The sequence below is a fragment of the Schistocerca serialis genome, chromosome 3 (genome assembly GCF_023864345.2).
Source record: "Schistocerca serialis cubense isolate TAMUIC-IGC-003099 chromosome 3, iqSchSeri2.2, whole genome shotgun sequence".
Classification (NCBI taxonomy): domain Eukaryota; kingdom Metazoa; phylum Arthropoda; class Insecta; order Orthoptera; family Acrididae; genus Schistocerca; species Schistocerca serialis.
In genome coordinates, this window is record NC_064640.1 from 940,437,074 (window position 1) to 940,458,312 (window position 21,239).

At 42.1% G+C, this 21,239-nt stretch overlaps 1 protein-coding gene across 1 annotated transcript in view; it reads right to left on the reverse strand.

The window, feature by feature from the left end:
* Positions 1 to 1,254: 1,254 nt before the first annotated feature.
* LOC126471285 (uncharacterized) overlaps positions 1,255 to 21,239 on the reverse strand; it is an 86,445-nt gene continuing 66,460 nt past the window's right edge. Inside the window, exons 2-3 of the mRNA XM_050099403.1 lie at positions 11,691 to 11,823; positions 1,255 to 1,810 (exon numbers count right to left, since the gene is read on the reverse strand). Coding sequence (XP_049955360.1) covers positions 1,636 to 1,810; positions 11,691 to 11,823 — 308 coding nt within the window. The 3' untranslated portion in view covers positions 1,255 to 1,635. The remainder of the gene's footprint in view (positions 1,811 to 11,690; positions 11,824 to 21,239) is intronic.

Consider the following 21,239-nt stretch of genomic DNA (forward strand, 5'->3'; position numbering starts at 1 on the left):
AAAACAGTTTTTCGAGCGCGGAAGAAAATCTAACATATGATCTGCCCTGTGAAGGATTATTATATTCTTATATTCCGATGATTTTTAACTGCATGTGTGGATGTGAGATTAGCTACGTGGGACTGTCAGTTCGAAATAATTACCAATGCTGCACCGAACATAAGCGGAAGACGAATGACAGATATCTGGGAAACCTAGTGGCAGGCAAAAATAAAGTTATCCATTAAGAACAAGACATTTTCGTGTAGACTCTGATTCTGGGACGCGCTTCAAATTACTAGGATTCAGTGATCAAGATAATCAGGGAAATTAAGTGCATTAATAGCTTTTAATAGACGTACAGACTACGCCCTACGTAGTGCAAAGAAGCCAACATTTGATGCCGACACACTACATAAGTTTTTGATCCATATTTGTCGTGGCAAGAATCAGCGGTCGCTGAGACACCTCACGTCATCCATACCTCTGAATTCCCACCATCTCAGTGACAGTCAGTTGCTCCTCCGACAAAGGAAATGTGTGACACCATAGAATGTTTGAACTTTTATGCCAGTTTACGAGCCAAGTTCAACTAGAGTAATTTACACAATAATTCTATCCGTAAATAGTTCATTCTTATAGTGATGAAATAATTTCCGTTACAGCTTAATTCACTTTTTCACAGTATCGTACGCCAAAATGACGGATAAATACGAAATATTTTTTTTTTTTTTGAAAACAACATCGTAGAGCTGTAGTCGTGTGAAACATTGGCTTTATTGGAGGAGCGTGTGGTCAGCACCTTGTGCTTCAAATAATTAATGACGGGTTTCAAAAGTGAAATCACTGTTTCTGACCAGACTGAACAGGCCACGTTACAGTCCTCTCACTAAGGAAAAATAACTGAGCTCGATTTTCGTTCCGGTGTGTGTAGCCCAGACATGCTGAGCGCTCAGCCACAGAGGGGAAAAACTCCCGGCTTAGCAGTTTAAAGTAGTACTGAAAGACACAGAGCTTCCCATAAAATGTGCTCAGCGATCTACGGCCTCATGTTAGAAATGGCACCGTAATCAAGTCAAGATTGCCAAAAAGCGACCTATGTTATTCAAACGGTCAGATGCGAAAAGAGTTGTCAAGCAAACTCTGTTGGCAACTTATGTCCAAAAACTTGGTAACACCCTCTTTAGAGAATTACACATCACCAGGATACTCTAACATGTTTCGATATCTGGAAGTTCAATAAGTTGGAAATTGATTTAGTGTACTCCAGATTCATTAGTTCGCCGTTACACTTGTATTTCATGTGAAATAATTGTGAACATAATAGTCACAGGTCTTCAGTTTCATTAAATTTGTTACAGATGAGGAACATTAGTATCCATTTCCACTACTGCACAGGCCTTATAATTATTCACTGTGTATAGATAAAATGAGCTATACTGTCTTAGTGGCTTCCTCGAAAATCGTCAGTATAAAAATAAGAAAACATGGAACACGAAAGCACATCACAGCTCGTAATAGAGTTATCTTTTGGCCACGCTTGTGCACTATTCTGAATTGTACCACTAGTACGTCTTACGTGAAGTGGCAGCAGTTTGGCGGCACTAGCCAGAAGCCTTGTCGGTGCACAAAACTAAAAGGTGCGGGGAGCAGCGACTACCGCTTGGCGCGAGCGCTCTTGATCATTTGGAGCGCAGTGAGCCCAGGGAACGGGCAGTTGGGGTAGAAGTTGTGGCAGCCCGCGCCGTCCACTCCCGCGATCAGCTGCCCCATGTGCGCCGCGAAGTGGTATCGCGACGTCACCTCGGCCGTCACGCTGATGCTCGTGTCGCTGAAACACAGAACACATCAGGAACTCACCCTCACTATCATAGCTAAAATCACTAAGGGCTAGATAAGCAAAGCCTAATTCTTCACATCATACGTAATCCACAAGCCACCTTGCGATGCATGGCGGAGAGTATTGTGACAGTTTCTCTACTGTAAGTTAGCACAACAGATTTTCAGTCATGGGCTCTGTATTTAACACAGATTTAATATAATTTGTACTTCACTGATTCTTTTCACATATTTCTACCCAAATTCCAAATTATAGCAAAAACCTAATTGTACAAGAGTACAATGTTACATCTAGAAACACTGACGGAAAAAAGTCGCAATACCAAAAAAAGATAATTCATGTAATGAAATTTCGGGAATATACTTGCCTAGGTAACATATTTAAGAGGTCACCATTGCAAGACCAGATGATAATGTTCAAAAAATGTTCAAATGTGTGTGAGTTTCGAGAACATACCTTCACCGAGGAGTCAAGCAGTATATTGCTCCCTCCTACGTATATCTCGCGAAGAGACCATGAGGATAAAATCAGAGAGATAAGAGCCCACACAGAGGTATACCGACAATCCTTCTTTCTACGAACAATACAAGACTGGAATAGAAGGGAGAACCGATAGAGGTACTCAAGGTACCCTCCGCCACACAGCGTCAGGTGGCTTGCGGAGTATGGATGTAGATGTAGATGTAGAAATCTTATGGGACTTAACTGCTAAGGTCATCAGTCCCTGAGCTTACACACTACTTAACCTAAATTATCCTAAGGACAAACACACACACCCATGCCCGAGGGAGGACTCGAACCTCCACCGGAACCAGCCGCACAGTCCATGACTGCAGCGTCTCAGACCGCTCGGCTAATCCGGCGCGGCAATGATAATGTAAGAACGGGATGAGCCATTGCAAAAGTGAAACGCTGGTACATTAATAACCGATGTATACGCCAGAGCGTTGAATGTAAGCATGCAAACGTACGTGTATTGTGTTGTACAGGTGCCGGAAGTCAGTTTGTGGGGTAGACTTCCATGTTTGTTGCACTTGGTCGGTCATACAGGGACAGTTAATGCTGTTTGTGGATGACGTTGTACGATGATGACTCATATGTATTCGATTGGAGACAGATCAGGTGAACGAGCGGTCCACGGCAACATTTTGACACTCAGTAGAGGATATTGGGTTATAACAGCGGAGTGTGGATAAGTGTTATCCGATTGGGGAGCAACTTCGTGGAATGCTATTCTTGAATAGCAGCACAATTGCTCGAAATACCAGATTGACGTACAAATTTGCAGTCAGCGTGCTTGGAATAGCCACGAGAGTGCTCCTGCAGTAGTCATACGAAATTGTACCCGGACCGTAATTACAGGTGTGAAGGTCCAGTGTGTCTAGCACGCAGACAGGTTGGTTGCAGGTCCCTAACTGGCCTCCTCCTAACCATCATACGACCATTATTGACACCGAGACGGAACTCTCGCTTGACACCACTGTAGTCGCAAATGGTGGTAGTTTGTGTTCAGTGGAATGCACATTACAGGTCGTCTGGCTCGGAGCTATCCTTGAAGTAACCGATTTGTAACAGTTAGTATGTGTCACAGAGGTATCAATTGCTACTCAAATTGCTGCCGCAGGAGCAGTACGACGCGCCAGAGCCGAACGCCGAACATGATGGTCCTCCCTTTCGGTAATGTAATGCCACGTGGCCGTCCGGAGCCCGGTCTTCTCGCAGTCATCCTGCCAAGTCTTCCTGCAATAGCGCAGAAAGAAAATCCTGCTTCTCTTAGCCCTGTTACACGATCTAGTTCAAACTCAGCGAGGTATTGATAATGGCGTCTTTGTCGCCTTAAAGGCATTTTTGACTAACATCGACTCATCACGTCCAATCTCAAAGATACTTAACGCTCACGACCGTTACAGTGTGTACTTAAAGCAAACCTGATTTGCATCCTGATAGTGGCATTACTAGCGCCATTCTTACGCGACTGGAACGAAACTGAAATAGACATAGTAAATTTTCGTTTATGTTACACAACTCCTTCTTGGTGTTCCGATTTCTTTTCTGTCAGTGTGTAAGTTTACTATATTTCCTCCACATGCAAACGTAAATTCCAGGCATGTTTAATAGGAAGTACTTTGGTCCAGTAGGCAAAAACTGACCTCTGTGCCGGCCGAAGTGGCCGTGCGGTTAAAGGCGCTGCAGTCTGGAACCGCAAGACCGCTACGGTCGCAGGTTCGAATCCTGCCTCGGGCATGGATGTTTGTGATGTCCTTAGGTTAGTTCGGTTTAACTAGTTCTAAGTTCTAGGGGACTAATGACCTCAGCAGTTGAGTCCCATAGTGCTCAGAGCCATTTGAACCATTTTTTCTGACCTCTGTAATATTATCGAGAAGGAAGAGAGTTGCCGATGGGAGTTAGAAATGGGACGATAGACGGAGAGAACATGGCAGTTTGTTAGTGGTGTAAGAAATGTAGTTTCTGAAAGGGAAGTAGTTTCTACGTGGCAGCGGCAGGATGGAACAGAGTCGAAAGCAGGGTCGAACCATTGGGACAAAGGAAGCGCTTGTTCGAAGTTCGATGACGAGCAGAATGAAGAAATTGCCAGAGATGTGTGACTGCGTTATTATCGTAATGAATTAACAAACATTAAGACTGAACGTAAAGGGCTAACGAGGGAGAAGGCGGAAAGGAGAAGACAGAAGAATCGAGAGTGAATAGCAGCAGACAGAAGATTCGTCAAGAAGATCGACACAGAAGTCGACAGTAGAACGAAGAATTCAAGATATCGGACGAATGAGAATTTTGTGGGTCCTCATCAAAGAAGCTCGAGTGTAGGGAACAATAAAAGTGACTGAGTCTGGGAAAATAATGGCCATTTCCTTCCATCAAGAGGAGGAGAGACATGGCAAACTATAGTGACAGCTGACAATACAAAATAAAGTGTGTCTTAAGCAATCTTTTGTGCTATTTCAACGTATTGGTAATGATATACCAGCAAGATAGTGTGGAGAAGCCATAGTATGAGTCGTTACAATTCCTCAGGTAATTTATTCAATTACGAAATTGTCGGCAGCCACACTGTCAGCTTCCGAGGTCAGTGGACACACCTGCAGCAGCCCAGATTAACAGCCATCTTCGGCCGCCGCCATCGCTACAATCTCAGTTGAGGAATAAAGCAAGCTGTACACTCTGGTGACGCGGTTTTCATATCAAACAGACGGGTGTGTGCACGTGAACTCTGCAACATAACACTGAGAGTATTTTAATATCAGTAACAACCAGGCGCATTACAAAATCTGGCAGTTAAGATTCTACTCGCAGTTGGGAAATTAGCATCGCTATATAGCCTTTGTAAGAGAGCCTTGTTGACTTGAAGTGTTAAAACATTTGAAAAAAATTCATTTATCTGACAACATAACTTTGTTTAGGGACGTGCACGATTGTAGCCCAACATTGATACATTAATATAATACCACACTTCGAATACACAGGGTTATTCTAAATGATGCTCAGATTATCACCTAGATCATTTATGGTTCAAATGGCTCTGAGCACTATGGGACTTAACATCTGAGATCATCAGTTCCCTAGAATTTAGAACTACTTAAACCTAACTAGCCTAAGGACATCACACACATCCATCCCGAGGCAGGATTCGAACCTGCGACCGTAGTAGTCGCGCGGTTCCGGGCTGAAGCGCCTACAACCGCTCGGCCACCGCGGCCGGCTAGATCATTTATGTAAATCAGGAACAGCACAGGGCCTATGACACTACCTTACCGAACGCCAGATATCACTTCTGTTCTACTCGATGATTTACCGTCTATCACTACGAACTGTGACCTCTCTGAGAGGATACTACGAATCCAGTCAGACAACTGAGACGATACTCCATATGCACGCAATTTGATTAATAGTCACTTGTGAGGAACGTTATCAAAAGCCTCCTGGAAATCTAGGAATGTGGAATCGATCTGAGATCGCTTGTCGACAGCACTCATTACGGGACATGTAGGAACAATGGCTGTTCCGTCAAGATGTGGAAGATTCCTAGGACTTCATTTTCCAACAGAATGGAACTCCGCGCCATGGGCACAGTGATGTACGAGGCTTTTTGAATTACTCCCTTCCTCAGCACTGGGTCGACGCAAGCGACTTGAGGACCTGGCTCTGCACTTCTGACCACCGAGATCTCCTGATCTCACGCCCTGCGACTGTTTCTTATGGGGTTATGTGAAGGAATCTGTTTATGTCCCGCCTCTGCCAACCACTCTCACTCTGAACGATCTGCGGAAAAGGATCACTGCTGCTGTGCACTCAGTAAGAGCATTTATGCTTTCGTGTGTGTGGGGCGAGTTTGTCTACCGCGTCGATGTTTGCCGTGCAGCCAACGGTGGTAACATAGAACATTTATAACATTTATCACACTTCCAATTATTAAATAATTATTAAAAACTAATAAATTACAAATTATTTAAAATTATTAAATTAATTAAATTGATGTTAAACATTACGAAAAAAATTTTCAAACTTCCTCTTTTCATTGGTACAAAGCTTGTTCATTTTGGAGTTCTGAAAATAGTTCCATCATTTAGAATAACCGCGCAAAAATTACGTACAAATCAGTAGTAACATTTCTTTAGCTATTTCTCATACAATTTCTGTTCATTGTGATTAATTACGCACCGACTGCTTAATATAACTTCAAAGGAGTCACAGTAGATCAAACATTTATAACTTCGCGAAGGGAAATTTGCATTACTGACATTAATTCTCTGAAGCTTTGCATGAGACGACAAGCAATCAACTTTACCTATTTAAATATTAATAACTATTGTAATGTTACAATTTTCTGTGCGTGTGTGCGTGCGTATACGTAGGTTTTGCAAGTCTAGACGTGAGATGTTTCCACTTGTCAGTTCAAGTGTAGGTATTGGTTCTGATTTATTTCGATAAAACAGTAGCAATTGTTGAGGTAGTTGTTCATATGTTGGTTAATAATAGTGGCAGTGAAAGAACAGTACTTCAGTGTCAGTAAGGCATCATCTCATAACATCTCATCAATCAGACTTAATTAAATGTATTAGTACCTTGTCTCAGTATGAGTTACACCGTTTCCTGTTCCACTCGCAAAGGTAGCCAGGGAAAATCGACCATCTGTGTGGTTCCATGGGAGAACTGATTTCTCTTTCCGGTGATCGTTGCCTTTACGCGAGATGTATAGTTAGCAGTAGGTACGTTCTCCAGTCTGTCACAAATATCGGCTCTCAAAACATTGTCAGTAGTGTTTCGTAGATGAACTTTTCTTGCCTCCACGGATTCCAGTTGGAGTTAGCGGAGCATTTCGGTATTTTTCGCTTGTTGATCAATCGAATCTATTGGTAACAAATCTAACAGTATGCCCCTGAACTGCTTCGATGTCTTTCCTTTAATCCGACATGGTGGTGATCACGAACACTCGATCACTGCCCAAGAACGAGTCGCACTTGTGAGCATATGCGATCTCCTTTATAAATGAATGCAGTTTCGTAGAATTCTCCCAATAAATCGAATTTGATCGTTCGCCTCCCCTACAACCTACCTTATACGCTCGTTCCATTTCAAGTCGCTTTGTCATTCTTAGATATTTAATAGGAGTGACTGTCAAGCAGCACACCAATTATACTGTATTCGAATAGAACAGGATTGTTTTTCATACTAATCTTCATTAACTTACATTTTCCCACATTTAAAACATGCTGCTGTTCATCCTAGGACGTTTTCTGATTAATCCAACATTTTGTTTATGTGAGAGCGGACGCACCATGCTTCGTATTGCACTTTGAACCACAGATATCCTTATAAAGGGCTGGTACCCAGTTCACAGGTCAGAGGAAGGCAATGCTCATCATCTCCAATAGGGATTTCCCCAAGAAAACACCATGGTGTTCAACCGACGTTTTAGTTCTATGAACAATTTACTAACATTAAGTAATTCGTATTTAATTTCCTGTAAGCTCGTGGCAATTTTTCAGTTTCGTGTAACCCGTCAACGGATATACGTGCTCGCCAGAACATTTCTTACTCTTCCGTGCTATGACAAATCTCCCTCGTTCAGAGCGTAAAGTAGGAAAGATAAATAGCTGTAAGGAATTTATGATAACCATAAACAAAAGCCAGTTGTCAAACGCTAAGACTTGTGTGAAGACCATAATACTTGGCTAATGGCAATGCAAAACATTTCCAGAGGTGAAAGTTATTTTAAATACGAAAAGTAGTAACCGCAGAACCAATGCACAGAATGTTTAGCTTCGTAAACATTGATATAATGCCTTTCGAATACTACAGTGGGCAGTTATAATACTTTCATCAAACGTTGATTGATAGTGTGCCTTCGTAGTTGCTCATAATTTCTTACATATGTGACAGAAACTGACGAGTTAAATACATAAACAATGCAATACAAACTCAACAGATCTGAAGGCGGTTGCCCTTTGCCGAACCGACTATCAGAAAATGTAAATTTTAGATTTAAATAAAGAATAACAGAAGTTTGAAGTAGTTGTGTAACAAAGTTCTGAGCAAAGAAGCTTTGAACATTTATGAATGAAAAGCAACTGTGGGATGGTAATTACCCTCTTATTGACGGCATTATAGACATACCCAGAACCAAAGACAGTACATAGATAATCACACCTCTTGTGAGGAAGTACAAACTAAAAGTATTAACAGCTTAGAGAGTTTCATATGTTTTATTCTCTCAATAATCAGATTAGTTGTTAGTTATACGTATCCTTAATGTGTCTTGCCAATGTCCACTCAACTAGTAGTTTCACATGAATTTGTTGGTAGTAATGAAAATTACACTCCTGGAAATTGAAATAAGAACACCGTGAATTCATTGTCCCACGAAGGGGAAACTTTATTGACACATTCCTGGGGTCAGATACATCACATGATCACACTGACAGAACCACAGGCACATAGACACAGGCAACAGAGCATGCACAATGTCGGCACTAGTACAGTGTATATCCACCTTTCGCAGCAATGCAGGCTGCTATTCTCCCATGGAGACGATCGTAGAGATGCTGGATGTAGTCCTGTGGAACGGCTTGCCATGCCATTTCCACCTGGCGCCTCAGTTGGACCAGCGTTCGTGCTGGACGTGCAGACCGCGTGAGACGACGCTTCATCCAGTCCCAAACATGCTCAATGGGGGACAGATCCGGAGATCTTGCTGGCCAGGGTAGTTGACTTACACCTTCTAGAGCACGTTGGGTGGCACGGGATACATGCGGACGTGCATTGTCCTGTTGGAACAGCAAGTTCCCTTGCCGGTCTAGGAATGGTAGAACGATGGGTTCGATGACGGTTTGGATGTACTGTGCACTATTCAGTGTCCCCTCGACGATCACCAGTGGTGTACGGCCAGTGTAGGAGATCGCTCCCCACACCATGATGCCGGGTGTTGGCCCTGTGTGCCTCGGTCGTATGCAGTCCTGATTGTGGCGCTCACCTGCACGGCGCCAAACACGCATACGACCATCATTGGCACCAAGGCAGAAGCGACTCTCATCGCTGAAGACGACACGTCTCCATTCGTCCCTCCATTCACGCCTGTCGCGACACCACTGGAGGCGGGCTGCACGATGTTGGGGCGTGAGCGGAAGACGGCCTAACGGTGTGCGGGACCGTAGCCCAGCTTCATGGAGACGGTTGCGAATGGTCCTCGCCGATACCCCAGGAGCAACAGTGTCCCTAATTTGCTGGGAGGTGGCGGTGCGGTCCCCTACGGCACTGCGTAGGATCCTACGGTCTTGGCGTGCATCCGTGCGTCGCTGCGGTCCGGTCCCAGGTCGACGGGCACGTGCACCTTCCGCCGACCACTGGCGACAACATCGATGTACTGTGGAGACCTCACGCCCCACGTGTTGAGCAATTCGGCGGTACGTCCACCCGGCCTCCCGCATGCCCACTATACGCCCTCGCTCAAAGTCCGTCAACTGCACATACGGTTCACGTCCACGCTGTCGCGGCATGCTACCAGTGTTAAAGACTGCGATGGAGCTCCGTATGCCACGGCAAACTGGCTGACACTGACGGCGGCGGTGCACAAATGCTGCGCAGCTAGCAACATTCGACGGCCAACACCGCGGTTCCTGGTGTGTCCCCTGTGCCGTGCGTGTGATCATTGCTTGTACAGCCCTCTCGCAGTGTCCGGAGCAAGTATGGTGGGTCTGACACACCGGTGTCAATGTGTTCTTTTTTCTATTTCCAGGAGTGTATTTTCTTTTTTCGCAAATAAGTCACTTACGACTAGTTGCGTTTGCCTTCCTTTTCGTCCGGTATTCTTTCATGAGTATCGAGTAAGTGTTTGCCTATTGTATCTTGCCCTTTTTTTCTCGAAGAAAACATTACCATAACCGATTGACACAAATAAGCTTAAAATTACCTAAAGGAATTAGGACACCAAATTTACAAAACCGTGTTGGTATGAGGTAAGTCACACAAACACGGATTTCCGAGGAAGAAGGAGGAAACGAACTGTTTTACGTTTTCCAGAAATAAATTTCAAAAGTGCAGTGGAGAAAGTACTGAAATTAATTTAAAATGTGTACAGTACGATTGGTAGATTCAAAATATACTGCCATAATCGCGTAAAGTTTTAGTCAGCCTTAACCGCTCTCTTGCTTCTCATAAGTCTGAAGATGTTCCTTGCTTATCTTACGGGCTCCTGCAACTGGTGCAGCAATTAGGGTAAATAATGACGTAATCGCTGCCTTGGCTATGAGAAGTACGTTCTGTAATGAGCCTTAATGGTAAGTTATCTAGTGTACTGCGCCATTTTCAACTTCGAGAAAGATTCATTTTGGAGTTCTCGCCGTTGTAGAGCGAAATTTTTATGTGGGACCTAGTCCTAGGCTACATGAAGGCCATCGATGCTTGCCGAGCTGGGTTTGCTTGAACTTCTTATTCGGGGCATGAGACTAGTCCAGATGGAAGACATTTGGCATTGAAAGGAACATATCCGTGTCTCGTTCTGACACACGGTTTTATTTCTGTAGTGTACTAGACAATATGGTGTGTGGTGCTTTTCTTAAAAGCACATGTACGTAAACACTAAGTAGACATTTATGTTGGCGAGCTGGGAAAGAGTCTTGTAAATTCGATAAAAATATAGTACTGAATTTCAGTCTAACAGTTAAAGAACAAAGTTGCGTTTCTGGTGATTTTCGGTAGAAATAAAATGCGCGAAATGGCGCAGCTATAGCTTCACGTCAGTCCTTTAATCTTTGGAATTTCTCTGGTTAATCTAACGTACAGTTATGTGGTGTTATTTGTTGTGAGATTCCGAAGGACAGTTCCAATACTCAATTGGAAAAAGTTTCTTTCTCCGGGCACTGTACATCCTTTCCTTCGCTAATTGCGTTTTTGCTTCTATATAAGTAATTGTAGTATAGGTCATCAGTTGACTTGAGTGTAGAATCCTATTTGTATGCTTGACAATTATGAGACAGTGTGGGGAGAGTATTAACGGTGGTCCATGCATAAAGTGTACTATTCTCCTATTATACTACATAGCCACCATGTACGACGTCATCATTTACTAACGCATCACTATCTGCCTGATTCATCTGAATGAAAATTATCTTCTCTCTCATCACAAGATTTTCAATTATAGTGATGAAACGAAAGCTCATATGAAGCTTTATTTTGATTTCTCAGTGGAACAGGCATGTAAACATTACATTTACCGTCAATGAACAGTGTCACAGTAGTCGTAATGTAACACAACTCACAAAAGAAATGATCTCTTAGAAAACTGTGTTGATACTCTTCAGTACTTATCTGTACGAAATGTGTATGCTTTCAGCTAATACAGCTTCACTGTACTTACCGGATAAGATTTAAGAGGGCTTTCTCGGACTCGGTAAGTTTCTCCTTGGACGGCATGGCATTCATTTCACATATCAGCTTCGGAAGACACGAGTTTTTGATCGTTGACAGCAGTTTGGCGCGTGTAGAGCTTGCTGTGGGCATAAATTTGCGAACAAATAAAGTATTTGTGCTTGCATCAAGCAGAACCTTAGACTATAAACAAAACCTCAGCATATAGTTATTAGTGGCACTTGCAAGTTAGAAGCAATTATTGTAGTTATAATTCTATATTAGCTTCGTTCAGTATTATACTTAAGTCTCATTTAAGTAGCCCATTACTAAAAAGTAGTTTCTGTCGCAGATAGCTGGTGTAGCCTGTGGTGAAATATTGTGAGTTTATTGTTATTAGCAAGTGAATCAGATTAAAAAAAGAAGGAAAATGTATGATAAACATACTTCTGTAAGTAAACTTCTGGCTAGAATTAAATTTAACTACAACTATGATACAGAAAGTTCGAAATCCATGAACTGCACGATATGCCATAAATTATGTATCTAAATGGCACAAAATTAGACATGAATATATAAGAAATTATTAGAGCCAATTTTTCAGTTAAAATATAGAGAATTAAAACGGTTGTTACAGTAAATGATCAGAAAGGAAAGGAAGATCATTTGAGATTTGTGCTCAGAACATCACTAATTGGCCGAGGCTGATGAAAATGTAGTGTGATTACTTATTACGACGACAAAAAATGCGCTGCTAATCCAAGATTTTCTATAACTGAGGCAAAGGACTCGCATTATCATTTCTATGGCATCATTAAATCCCTTCATGCGAAGAAAGACGCCGGTGCCGATTTCCGGCCAAATGCTAGCCCAGTCCGTGTGTAATTATACCCGGTCTTTAATGACTCCATCGTTCTTTTTCCACGAAAAGAAAACTCACTGGTATAACGAATTTGTTATATGATCATTAACATATCTTGGTAGACAACATCACGCATATGGAAAGGCCGGAAAATATTGCCAAAGCTTAACTTTGCTGTGGGCTACTGTGGTAACGCTTTTCACGATTGTGTTATAATTAAAAGAGTAAACAATAACCCCGCTCACCTCTGCATCGAAATAATGGGTCACTAATAAGTTTCGCTGGTTGAACATGTATGCATCTATTGCAAGAACTGTGCTGCAGCCATTGCCCTACCAGCACAGGAACAGGTCGAAAGTGATTGGTGGGGCCCAAAGGTTTCCCCCAAATCTGAGTCCAGCGAGAGCCTAGCACTGTATACGTTACATTACAAAGCTACCAGAAACAAACGATATGTAAGACTTGAGAGACGGGAGCAATCTATCTTCAGTGAAGAACTGAAGACCTACGGACCGAACGACACAAGCGCTTCGAAAAAACTACCAAAAACACTGAAGAAAGAAAAGGAAGAGATAGCTCTAGGATTTTACAGCCGCCGTAACCGATGGTCCACTTCCGGCTGAGCAGAGGAACACTCGGGCCAGTTCGCACTCAACGATCAAAACGGCAACATCGTCTTGGGTAGGCCACCAGTGTGTTAAATGTCTTACAAGGAATTCCTTGAGTACGATGTGCAAAGGGCCAATGATGTTTACGGCATCCGACGCCCCACCTGTTGCCTAGCATGCAACCACAATATTGGTCGCTAAGGGAAACAGGGGGTGGGACTGGAGGTATCCAATAGTGAGGATAGCGAGGACATAAGGGTAATCACCAATTGGACGAGGCTGATGAAGATGGAGTGTGATTGCTTATTACGACGACGAAAAATGCTGCTGATTCAAGTTGTTCAGGAATTGAGGCAAATGACTCGCATTATCATTTTTATGGCATCACTAAATCCCTTCGTGCGAAGGAAGACGCCGCTGCCGATTTCCGGCCAAATGCTAGTCCAGTCAGAATATCTCACAACAGCGCTATGTCCGCTCCGATAGCTGGGTGGTCAGCGTGACGGATTGCCGTCCTACGGACCCGGGTTAGATTCCCGGCTGGGTCGGAGATTTTCTCCACTCAGGGACTGGGTGTTGTGTTGTCTTCATCATCATTTCATCCCCATACGACGAGCAGGTCGCCCAATGTGACGTCGAATGTAATAAGACTTGCACCAAGGCGGCCGGACCTTCCCCGCAATGGGCCTCCAGACCAATGACGCCAAACGCTCATTTCATTTCCACAACAGCGCTATGATGCTAGTAGTGTTGATACAACGCACAGCATTGACAACGATGAACAAAGCCAACATTGCATTACATCTTCAACAACAGTTGTCGAAATTGACAATTCGTCGGAAAGGAACGCAAGCAATTTCGCGTAGTGAGAATGAAGTGACATATGAAACATTAGCGTATCCGAAAGATGAGTCAGTAGAATGTTTAGTGCCGTATACGTTCGACTGTGCGGACAATGTACATGAGGAGTAAATATGCGCTTAACATGTTAAAGCGATGTTGAAACAGTTGTCGATCCATGTGGTTCATCATCCTTTTCGGACAGGGAGCCACAAATTCCGTCATCAGTGAAACGAAGTAAAGGACAATCGTTGTCCAAGTAGCGGGTACTGAACATAATTACGTACATTGAAGACCATCCACAACGTAGTAAAAGCAATGATGAACAGATTTAGAATAAGTCTGCACCAATATCACAGTGCAGTGTATAAGGAAAACTACGAGTATTCAAAGGAGAATACCTGTTATAAAAACTGGTGTTAACGCTTTTCAAGGATGCTCGATACAATTTACAGGACGTGCATGCTAGTGACCTACTACGTTATGCACATCAAACTGAGCGTGATATGAATTACTGTGATATCAATGACAATAGTGGAAGGTTGTACAACTTCAGACAGTGCTGCAGAATTGGAAGACGTAAGATAACGAAATTTCATACAAAGTGTTAACTTGACGATGCACAGCAAACTGCGGATTCGGCCCGAAAATTTGTAGATGAAGTAAACAAACTTATCCCATCGTTCAGAAAGGAATTTTTTATCAACTCCGACTAACCGGAAGTTGGAGACGAAGTGAATCTGGATGGTAAATTGACTGAAAAGTTATTTACTGCGCTGCGAGAAGTTGGAGATGCTCTGCCCCCTACGGTTCTTTCTCGCCCGCGTGACCTTGCAAGGGCAGTAAGGAATATTTACGTCACAGCAAGCAAGGGTGGGGAAATGGGCGTAACAGAACTACAAATGTGGTATGAGCACTGCTTCTGGCCAGTAGCTGGTCAAAATAACATGCTTTTGCTTGATTCCTGGTCTGCTTATAAAAATCATGCTCCTTTAGAGCAAATTATCCCTCCTGAAAAGTGTGTGACATTGCAGTTCATACCACCTGGAACCATTGGACAAATTCAGCCTTTGGATGTTTGGTTTTTCCGTGCCTCTAAAACATATTATCGCGCTATCTGCAGCTGTGCCTTAAAGGTTAGCTAATTTCACGATTACGACAAATTCTTTGTATTCGGTTGCATGCCATCACATTCCATCAATTCTAATTATCTCGTAACACCAATACGATTGTCTATGCATTCTTCAAGTGTGGGTACCTAGCGCAACATCCTGCATGCTTTGTAACTCCCAAGCAGCTGATGGTGCGAACTTGTGTGATCATTGTGGCGCGCCATTTTTCAATCGGTGTTCGTGGTGCAAGTTAATAGTTTGTTTTGAACATTTCCTAAAAGTCGACAATGTCCATTTTCTGTAGTGTTGATCATAGTACCTACCGGATACTCATTTGTGTTGCACTCTTGATGCACATGTGTCATTGGCAGCTAATATGTTTCCTGTCCATAATATTGTTAACACAACACTTTCTAATGAGCCTTACTGAAGATTGAACTTGAGGCGTCGCACTAATGGGGTTCATTGTTAGTTGAACATTGTCAGATGTTCTTCAATTGAAGAGTCTTGTAAATCTCTTTGTATAAAGTCATACATTAGTATTCAGGGACAGTTGTAAATACACAGAACCTTCCTGTGGAAATGGACTGTACACATTTAAGTAAAACTTCATATCTATATTGTAATAAAGTGAACTACTATTTCGTGTGCTGCAGTTCCATTTATTCTCCTCCTGGAGCAAGCCAAACAAACGATCGTTGTGCCAGCACAACACAAAGAAAGTGAGAGCTTTTGCGAAGTAATTGAGTTTTTATTTCAGCAAGGGTAATCTCTAGCGGAAGATAATCCCAAGAAGTTTAGATGGAAAATTTATGGGTTCTATGTGCAGCGAACAGTACTACTAACGATAGTAAATTTTTCGATACACTCATTCTCAGAGAAGGCATTGTATTCTGAAAAGGAAAACACACTTTAACGTCCTGTCGACTTCGACGTTATCAGGAAGGTAGCAGAAAATCGAATTTGAGAAAGTTGATCGTGACCTATTCAAGGTAACTGTAAATCTGGATACCCATGTATGGCCTTAAGACTGATCCTTCTAAAAATGAGTCATGCATTTTATTCAGTCCTGTATTACAACGACTGGTCAGTGCAGCAGATGAAGTTTAGTAGGGTGGAAAAAAAGTGAAGGAATTCTTTTTTCGAGTCATTAAAAGAAGGAAATGACAACTATTGTCAATCTGTACTATATTTTATAAACAGCACGTACGTCCGTTGCAGACATTAGTTTTTATACTCATGCATTATTATTTCATGTGTCGCACATTAACTTTTTGATCAAATGTTTGAGCAGAGCAGAAACAAGACTCCCTAGTAATTACATAACGTATTTTTGTCCGATGAGTGGGATATGGACAGATGGGGTATGAAGTGGACTATCATGAGGTCTAGCTTTACAAACATTTAATTTACTTCCGAATAATCATGGTAAGTAAGGAAAACTTAGTGATCTGAGGGAAAACCTGAACATTTCATTAGCACTTGCTGATAGCTAAGCTTTCTCTTTATCTATATCCTCTTAATAATGATAAAAAAACGATCGATATTCAAATACATATTTCATGTTTTCTGAGCATAACTTGAACATAAAACAAAAAATTTGAAAGAAGAAAAACCGTCAAATGTTTTGTGAACAGACTTGCGTAATAGTAAGAAATAAAATCGATTAGAAAAACATCTTACTTGCCTTTGAATGACGCTCTAAATCATGAAGAGCAAATGAGATGTCAATCGAGAATTCAAAGTTCAGTGTTTAACTTAGAGTTTTAGGACGTACTAGAGGATATTTGTCTGGTGGATTACGCAGATCGCTCTGTCTGCTGTAGCGTGCACTTGACATACTCGTATTTCTATTATCTATGGCCCAAAGCCCCCCATGAACCATGGACCTTGCCGTTGGTGGGGAGGCTTGCGTGCCTCAGCGATACAGATGGCCGTACCGTAGGTGCAACCACAACGGAGGGGTATCTGTTGAGAGGCCAGACAAACATGTGGTTCCTGAAGAGAGGGCAGCAGCCTTTTCAGTAGTTGCAGGGGCAACAGTCTGGATGATTGACTGATCTGGCCTTGTAACATTAACCAAAACGGCCTTGCTGTGCTGGTACTGCGAACGGCTGAAAGCAAGGGGAAACTACAGCCGTAATTTCTCCCGAGGACATGCAGCTTTACTGTATGATTAAATGATGATGGCGTCCTCTTGGGTAAAATATTCCGGAGGTAAAATAGTCCCTCATTCGGATCTCCGGGCGGGGACTACTCAAGAGGACGTCGTTATCAGGAGAAAGAAAACTGGCATTCTACGGATCGGAGCGTGGAATGTCAGATCCCTTAATCGGGCAGGTAGGTTAGAAAATTTAAAAAGGGAAATGGATAGGTTAAAGTTAGATATAGTGGGAATTAGTGAAGTTCGGTGGCAGGAGGAACAAGACTTTTGGTCAGGTGATTACAGGGTTATAAATACAAAATCAAATAGGGGTAATGCAGGAGTAGGTTTAATAAGGAATAAAAAAAATAGGAGTGCGGGTTAGCTACTACAAACAGCATAGTGAATGCATTATTGTGGCCAAGATAGACACAAAGCCCATGCCTACTACAGTAGTACAAGTTTATATGCCAACTAGCTCTGCAGATGATGAAGAAATTGATGAAATGTATGACGAGATAAAAGAAATTATTCATGTAGTGAAGGGAGACGAAAATTTAATAGTAATGGGTGACTGGAATTCGTCAGTAGGAAAAGGGAGAGAAGGAAATATAGTAGGTGAATATGGATTGGGGGGAAGAAATGAAAGAGGAAGCCGCCTTGTAGAATTTTGCACAGAGCCCAACTTAATCATAGCTAACTCTTGGTTCAAGAATCATGAAAGAAGGTTGTATATCTGGAAGAATCCTGGAGATACTATCAGGTATCAGATAGATTACATAATGGTAAGACAGAGATTTAGGAACCAGGTTTTAAATTGTAAGACATTTCCAGGGGCAGATGTGGATGCTGACAACAATCTATTGGTTATGAACTGCAGATTGAAACTGAAGAAACTGCAAAAAGGCGGGAATTTAAGGAGATGGGACCTGGATAAACTGAAAGAACCAGAGGTTGTACAGAGTTTCAGGGAGAGCATAAGGGAACAATTGACAGGAATGGGGGAAAGAAATACAGTAGAAGAAGAATGGGTAGCTCTGAGGGATGAAGTAGTGAAGGCAGCAGAGGATGAAGTAGGTAAAAAGACGAGGGCTAATAGAAATCCTTGGGTAACAGAAGAAATATTGAATTTAATTGATGAAAGGAGAAAATATAAAAATGCAGTAAATGAAGCAGGCAAAAAGGAATACAAACGTCTCAAAAATGAGATCGACGGGAAGTACAAAATGGCTAAACAGGGATGGCTAGAAGACAAATGTAAGGATGTAGAGGCTTATCTCACTAGGGGTAAGATAGATACCGCCTACAGGAAAATTAAAGAGACCTCTGGAGAAAAGAGAGCCACTTGTATGAATATCAAGAGCTCAGATGGCAACCCAGTTCTAAGCAAAGAAGGGAAGGCAGAAAGGTGGAAGGAGTATATAGAGGGTTTATACAAGGGCGATGTACTTGAGGACAATATTATGGAAATGGAAGAGGATGTAGATGAAGATGAAATGGGAGATAAGGTACTGCGTGGAGAGTTTGACAGAGCACTGAAAGACCTGAGTCGAAACAAGGCCACGGGAGTAGACAACATTCCATTAGAACTACTGATGGCCTTGGGAGAGCCAGTCATGACAAAACTCTACCATCTGGTGAGCAAGATGTATGAGACAGGCGAAATACCCACAGACTTCAAGAAGAATATAATAATTCCAATCCCAAAGAAAGCAGGTGTTGACAGATGTGAAAATTACCGAACTATCTGTTTAATAAGTCACAGCTGCAAAATACTAAAGCGAATTCTTTACAGACGAATGGAAAAACTGGTAGAAGCGGACCTCGGGGAAGATCAGTTTGGATTCCGTAGAAATGTTGGAACACGTGGGGCAATACTGACCATATCTTAGAAGAAAGATTAAGAAAAGGCAAACCTACGTTTCTAGCATTTGTAGACTTAGAGAAAGCTTTTGACAACGTTAACTGGAATACTCTCTTTCAAATTCTGAAGGTGGCAGGGGTAAAATACAGGGAGCGAAAGGCTATTTACAATTCGTACAGAAACCAGATGGCAGTTATAAGAGTCGAGGGGCATGAAAGGGAAGCAGTGGTTGGGAAAGGAGTGAGACAGGGTTGTAGCCTCTCCCCGATGTTATTCAATCTGTATATTGAGCAAGCAGTAAAGGAAACATAAGAAAAATTCGGAGTAGGTATTAAAATTCATGGAGAAGAAGTAAAAACTTTGAGGTTCGCCGATGACATTGTAATTCTGTCAGAGACAGCAAAGGACTTGGAAGAGCAGTTGAACGGAATGGACAGTGTCTTGAAAGGAGGATATAAGATGAACATCAACAAAAGCAAAACGAGGATAATGGAATGTAGTCAAATTAAATCGGGTGATGCTGAGGGGATTAGATTAGGAAATGAGACACTTAAAGTAGTAAAGGAGTTTTGCTATTTAGGGAGTAAAATAACAGATGATGTTCGAAGTAGAGAGGATATAAAATGTAGACTGGCAATGGCAAGGAAATCGTTTCTGAAGAAGAGAAATTTGTTAACATCGAGTATAGATTTAAGTGTCAGGAAGTCGTTTCTGAAAGTATTTGTATGGAGTGTAGCCATGTATGAAGTGAAACATGGACGATAACCAGTTTGGACAAGAAGAGAATAGAAGCTTTCGAAATGTGGTGCTACAGAAGAATGCTGAAGATAAGGTGGGTAGATCACGTAACTAATTAGAAGGTATTGAATAGGATTAGGGAGAAGAGAAGTTTGTGGCACAACTTGACTAGAAGAAGGGATCGGTTGGTAGGACATGTTTTGAGGCATCAAGGGATCACAAATTTAGCATTGGAGGGCAGCGTGGAGGGTAAAAATCGTAGAGGGAGACCAAGAGATCAATACACTAAGCAGATTCAGAAGGATGTAGGTTGCAGTAGGTACTGGGAGATGAAGAAGCTTGCACAGGATAGAGTAGCATGGAGAGCTGCATCAAACCAGTCTCAGGACTGAAGACCACAACAACAACAACATGGCCCAAAGTGTAGTAAACTTACAACAATTTTTCAGTCTCACGAAGTTGGGAATCTTTCAGATATCAGGAGGGAGAATGCATGTGATGCAGGACGTTATGTATTTCTTACAAGTGCTTTCGACATCACTGATCTTGTTCATTCACTATTCCCGATAAAAAATAAATGAAACATTCAATAAAACTGGAACTGTAAACAGTTATAATCGAATTGCAGATTCTGCTTAGTACTCTTTCTACGTCACTATAGTGTAAGTTTTCCAGCTACTACCATTAACTTTCCTTGTTCTTAAATATTAAAAGTTTGATTTTGTGTAGCAATTTCAAACACATTTTTTTTCATGTTTGAACAGAAATTTTCAAGGGGTCTAGGAAATATTTTCCTAGTGAATACTGCGCACAATTCTCAATGCTTCTGTGTGGCTATGACATATTCCTGCAACATGTAGCTATAGATGAGAAAGCTTCAACTATATTTCAGCCTGAAAAATTTTTCACTAGAGAACCAAACAAATATTAGAAAAAAGGCTGCCTGTGGTGAATGAAGTAGTGCGTCGCTGCCCACTGCAGTCTGACAACATTATTCTTGCTCACTAACGTTTATCGGTAGACGAAGGTTAATTGAAAAATATGGAATGAAAGAGGAACCTTCGACCAGACAGCGATTAGAATCCTTTGCCGAATTTCATCCAGTGGTCTCCTTACGCCGTAACGGGTGAACATCTAAGCTCATAACTATTTGCATAGCAATAGTAACTGTTGGTAAATTAGTTAACCACTACACTTTGCATAGCAACACTATCTCAACTTGTGAAATACTTGTTTTGCTTGACTTCACGTAGAAAAAGTATGTCAAGGCCACACAACAACAGACCGCACATTCTACATAATCCACCAGACAAATAGCCTCTAGCACCCTTACAAACTCTTAAGTTAAAAGTTGTATTTCAAATTCTCACTCGGCACCACATTTGTTGTACA